Genomic DNA, 6,000 nt, shown 5'->3' with positions numbered 1-6,000 from the left:
ATTCCAAAAGGAAATACCACATCCCTCATTCAATCAAAAGCCTTGTTTTCTAGCTCTTTCTCCAGGCGGATAAAACAAACAATAAAACAAAAAACCCAGCCTCTTAGAAAGAAAAAGGCAGAGAAAGAAAAGAAAACCTAGAGAGACAGAAGTAAAAATTAAAATAGCTATTTGAAAGGGTGGGAAGACAGTGGGTGAAATTTTTTCTCATGTTTCATTTACACCATCATCATATTTGTGCTGTAATGAAGGCTGAGAGTCATGTGGCCAGACCGCGCTGTGTGTAACAGGAATGCGGATGCGCGTGGAGTGTATGAGGAAGTGGGTGTGTGGACGGGAGCAAGGATAGCGTTGCATGTGCGTAACGTGGAGAGTGTGCGCAGTGTGGTGTAGAGTCGAGTGTGCATGAGAGGGCGAGTGGGGACGTGTGAGAGTGGGTGTGCCCAGCGTGCACAGTGCGTGCGGAATCTGGAGTGCACGTGAGGTAGGCAGAGCGGGCGACGCCTCGTCCTGACCTCTAGCCCCGCCCCGCCCCGCCCCCGGCACCGCCCCTCGCCCGCCCTCCGGGCCTAGCTCCGTCGGAGGCCGCGGCGGGGCAGGGCGGTGGCGGCTCCGCGGGCCCCGCCCCTCTGCGGAACGCGGCAGGGAGGAGGTTCGGGGCGGGTTCCCTCTCCGGAAGCGCGCCGGGGGGCGCTGGGGCGGCCGTGGACATGTGCAGGATGTCCTTCAAGGTGAGCGCCGGGGCGCGGGAGGGCGTGCCGGGCCGGGGGTAGAAGGGTGGAGCGGGCCTCCCGGGTGACCGTGGGGTCGGAGGAAGGGACCGGGCGGGGGTGGCTCCTGCGGTTTGCGGTTAGGGTGTGTGGCTTCACTCGAGCGGCTTGCGGTCCTCAGGGCTGCGGGTCAGGTGAGCCTGGCTGCGGGCGAGGGGGCAGCGGGGACTGTCGCCGCGGTAACGGGGGCGGGGAGGATGCCCTCGGTTAGGGCTTTCCGGCAGCCGCGCCTGGGAGGACAGAGCCTGCAGCCAGATTCCGGTTCTGCGTCCTCCATTCGGAATGCCAGCCGCCCCGCTGCAGCCTCCTCTCCTGAATAGTTTTTGGAGATTGAAACCGAGGGACCAGCACGGAGGGGAGCGGCAATTGATTACCAGGCTTCAGTGTCCGAAGGAGTTTTGTCTTAAAAGCGTTTATCAAGTTCTTGGTTTTAATCCTCACCTTTTAGGATGAAAGTGAGATTAATTCGCCTCTGTTGAAAGAGACTAATAAAAATAATAGTTGAAATGTATTGAGCACTTAAATGTGCCCCACTTTGAACTCAGGACATCACCGTGCATCCTGAATCCTCAGGAAGACCCATGAGATGTATGGAACTCTGATGGCTCGCTCTCTTTCTCTTTTTAAACAAGAAAACTAAAACATTGGCAAGTTAAATAACTCCTCCCACAGCCTTGCAATGAGTAAATGAATGGTGTTAAGATTGAAATCCTAGTGTGTCTGGCTCCAAAACCAGTGTAATCCTGATTCTTACTGTAGCTTAGATAAGCAGAGGAAGCACATGGTCAGATTTGCATGTTAGAAAGCTCTCTGATCTGGTGAAGAGAGTGGAGCTGGGAGAGCACTCCGAGGCTGTTAGGGTCATCTTGTTAAATAATACTGGAGCAGGGGGTAGGTGTTGAGGATGGAAGGAAGTAGACAAATGTAAGTCACTTTAAAATTTTTACTCTATGGAATTCAGTAATTGGTGTTTTTCACTGAGTTAAGGAAGCCCAAGGAGGTAAAGATAAAATGTTTGGTTTGGGATATGTAAAGTTTAAGGATGGATGTCCAAGTAGAGATGTTGATTAGACACATATATATAAGCCAGGAACCCAGGACATAATCTAAGCAGGAGATAGAGGTGAGATTCAGGAATGAGCAATGTTAAGTGGTAATTGAAGCCATGGGAGTGAATGTGATTGCCCTGTGAGACCATGTGAATGTGTAAAATATGTGGATGGAGGACAGAATCTTGAACACGATCAGAACTTAAGAATGCTCAGAGTAGGAGAAGCCTAGTGAGACAACTGAGAAGTAGCCAGAGATGTATGAGAACAATCAGAAGCATTGAAGCTAAGCATCTCAATAAAGGAGAGGGACTCTGTGGCACATACTGCAGAGATAGCAAACAAGCTAAGAATTGAAAAGTGTCCATTGACTTTAGTAACAAAACAGCCACTGGTGACTTTGCTGAGAGCACTTCCAGTGAAGAGGTTTGGTTCAGGAGCCAGACTGCAAGAGCTTGAGAAGAGAGTGGGCAGAAACCACCAGCACAGAGAACTCTCAAAAATTTCTGCAGGAATTTTCAGCAGCTGCAGTGGGCATTTAGGGTTGGGCAAGGTTTTGTTTGCTTTAACATGGTGGGGACTTGAGCATTTTTAAGCGATGCCAGATATCTCAACAATAAAAAGACAAGAACCCAATTGAAAATGGGCAAAGGAGATACTTTTTGAAAAGACATTTTTCTCCAGAAGGTGTACAAATGGCTAATAAGCACCTGAAAAGATGCCTAGCACCATTAGCCATCAGAGAAATGCAAATCAAAACGCTAAGGAAATACTACTTCATGTGCACTAGGATAACAAGAGTTGACAGGACAGACAATGACAGCTATTGGCAAAGATGTGGAGAAGTTGGAATCTTCATACACTGCTGAAAGGAATGAAAAATGATGGATCCATATTAGAATACAGTCTCGCTGTTCTTCCAAAAGTTAAACTTACCATATGATCCAGCAATTCCCCTCCTTAGGTATATAGCCAAAGAAATGAAAACCTGTTCACACAGAAACTTGTACACAAACTTTCATTGCAATGTTATTCACACCTGGCCAAAAAAATGGAAATGACCCAAATGTCCAATCATTTGTTTAATTACTGATAATAAACAAAATGTGGCACGTATTATCTTGAATGGCCATAACAGAATACCACAGACTGGATGGCTTAAACAACAGACATGTTATTTCTCACAGTTCTGGAGGCTTGGAAGTTCAAGATCAAGGTGCCAGTAGACTTCTGGTCTGAAAAGAGCCCTCTTCCTGGCTTTCGAACAGCTGCCTTCTCACAGTGTTCTCACAGGGAGGAAAGAGGAAGCCCTGGTGTCTCTCCCTTTCCATATAAGGGCACCGATCCTGTCATGGGGGCTCCACCCTTAGGACCTCATCTAAATCTAATTCCTTCCCAAAGACCTCACCTCCAAATACCATCACATTGGGAGTTAGGGTTTCCACATGTGCATTTGGGGGGGGACACAGACCTTCAGTCCATAAGATGGTCTGTCCATGAAATGGAGTATCACTCAACAATAAAAAGGAACAGAGAACTGTGTGCTTCCCTGTGTGTGAACCTTGAAAAGCTAGATGAAAGAAGCCAGACACAAAGGGCCACACACTGTATGATTCTTTTTATGGGAAATGTCCAGAATAGGCAAATCCATAGAGACAGAAAGTGATTAGTGGTTGCCTGGGCCTGGGAAAGAAGGGGAAGTTGGGGAGTGATTGTTGATAGGTACTAAATTTATTTTTGGGATAATGAAGATGGAATAGTAATGACTGTACTCCCATAAATATCCATTAAAAACCACTGAATTATATGCTTTAAAGGGGTGAGTTTTACAGTATGTAAATTGTATCTTAAATAAAAAAGTATTTAAAAACGATGCTAGGGAGTATAAAAACGACGCTAGGGAGTGCTGAGAAGGTCGGGAGCCGAGGGCTGATGGGCCTGAGTGTCGAGGTATCAGAAGATGGAGAGGCAGAGTGCGAGCAGGGCTCCATCACTTGCAGGGGTTAACTAGGCAGGTGGGGGAAGACCTCTCCCCCTGGAGAAAGAGGAAAGGAGGTGAGGGTGAGCACCACCATCAGTTTTTTTGTAAAGTGAAGCCAGGATGAGATCAGAATTGGGGGTGGATAGAAAGAAGGTGCCAGAATTTTCAGTAAATAAAGAAGAATGATCAGAAAGCAGCAACTACCAGGCGAGATGAAGCAGAGGATGAGAAGGTGGGATAGCCTGAGTGGGGAAGGAGCAGAGATTCATGTACTTGGCCAGAAGGCAGTGTCTGGAAGCAGAGCAAGGCGTGCCTCACCCCATTCCCCAGCCTGTGGGTAGTGTGGGAGAAGGCCCAGTGGCCACCAGATCAAAGTGCTCAGGAGCTCCCAGCAGGAAGACCAAGGAAGTGCTCTGTGCTGCCTTAGAGATGAAGGGGTAATATGTTCCATGAAGTGGCGTTTCAGAAGACACCTAAGGTAGGCTTGAGGGGGAGAGGGGCAGAGTCGCAGACCAGTTGACTATGCTTGTGCTAGCCCTAGCTAACATCACTTCAAACATTAAAATGGATCCCTAGACCATGAGAATAGTAGAGACGTTTTATTGTACATTTCTGGAAGGATTGTTATGCTGTTGCTTTTTAAATTACTTAGCCATGAATTGCATTTCATTTACATTTGTCCATGATATTCCTGCAGTTGTCATGTATAGTCAATAATTCTTATGTAATAAGAAAATCAGACCCATACATTTATTTGCATGGGTCATCAATATTTTTTGAATACCAAATTTAGCAATTGATAAAGTTGACAAGATAGGACATTTTATAGCTATATAATTAAATATTCATTAACTTTTATTTTGGAGCCCTGGATAAACTTTTTCATTTTCATATGTCCCTGAAAATCTCATAGGGCCATAGTCACTGAGTGTCCCAAGCCTAAGCCTCCAAAGTTTAAATCTGTTCGAGAGTTGACAGTAGAATCTGGTAGAATCTGTGAGAGAGTTGACAGTGTTATAAATCACAATTTAGCCTCTTCAGGATGACTCAGTCATTGCACGTAGATCCATTTGCTTCTGAACCACCTAGACCCCTTTGTGTCTAACTGCTATTCTTCCTTCATTACACTGTCAGCAGTCACTTTTTGTTGGTATCAGTTTGCCTTCTGTAAGCTTCCTCTTTCATAATTGGCAGCTTCTAATTTGTTCTGTTTGGGAAAACAGACACGTTTGTTAGAATTATTTTTAAAGTAAAAGCAAACTCAAAGTGTAGGTCTGAGCCTTTTTTTGGAATAAAGTTAATAGATTTCAGTTCATTGGCTTTTGACTTTTATAACAGCTATTTCAACTACTCAGGACTTATTCTTCCAGGCTAAGGTTGCCAAAAGTCTATACAATTGGGGGATTAGACTCTATCACAGTGGGTGAGGTTCCCATAATAGGAAACATTGCTAGGTAAAATAATAATAATACCTGGGTCTTTCTTGAGCATGTCTTACCCATGAGGATAAAGCATCTCCATGCCATGTTTCATCTTGGTAATAAGAACCAGCTGCTCATGTCTTGGCCAGAAGCACAGGAACTGGTTTATTTCATCCTTGCTCTGAAAATATATAAATTATCTCATAACCAATGCCAGTTCACCAATCAGCTCATTTATTTGAATGAGCCCCAGGAAAATAAATTTACAAAGCCATATGTTTTTTAAACAGCTTTATTGAAATACAGATCACATACCATGTAATTCCCCCACTTAAAGTGTTGGTTTCAGATGTTTTTAGTATATTCTCAAGGTTGTGCAACCATCAGCACAATTTCAGAATATTTTAATCACCCTGGAAAGAAACCACATACCCATTAACAATAACTCTCTATACCCAAACTGCCCAGCTTTAGGTAACTGCTAAGCTACTTTCTATCTCTACAGATTTGCCTATTGTGGACATTCTTGTTTTAAGCAGACTTTAACCATCGCCTTGGGTTCTGCGTTTGGAGATGCCAGTGTTGCATGATCTACCTCTAAGGCACAAGGCCGAGGGCAAATCACTGACTTTCTCTCTTCAGTTTCCTATCATTTACACAAGTGTAACAATACTGATAACACAAGGTTTAAGCTTTTTTATGTTCATTAAGCATTCTGAAATTTTCAGATACTTAGCATTAAGTGGGACAGTGGATTAGAATAGCCAGTGACATCTCAA

General features: G+C 44.8%; 1 protein-coding gene across 4 annotated transcripts in view; it reads left to right on the top strand.

Annotated features, from left to right (window-relative positions):
• The first annotated feature begins 414 nt into the window (after nt 1–414).
• The window catches only part of ANKRD29 (ankyrin repeat domain 29), a 36,307-nt gene continuing 30,721 nt past the window's right edge, over nt 415–6,000 (top strand). Inside the window, exon 1 of one of the 4 annotated variants that reach the window (XM_017644775.3) lies at nt 415–484. Coding sequence is in view for 2 of the 4 variants with exons in the window: in XM_017644773.3 (XP_017500262.2) it covers nt 711–731 (21 nt within the window). In the remaining 2 variants the exon portion in view is untranslated. Of the gene's footprint in view, nt 485–530; nt 732–6,000 lie in introns of those variants that run through there. The other 3 variants (XM_017644773.3, XM_037017663.2, XM_073212897.1) reach the window with 3 other exon arrangements.

Source organism: Manis javanica, chromosome 9 (assembly GCF_040802235.1).
Source record: "Manis javanica isolate MJ-LG chromosome 9, MJ_LKY, whole genome shotgun sequence".
NCBI lineage: Eukaryota > Metazoa > Chordata > Mammalia > Pholidota > Manidae > Manis > Manis javanica.
The sequence above is the reverse complement of the archived record's forward strand: the minus strand, read 5'-3'. Positions and strand labels throughout refer to the sequence as shown.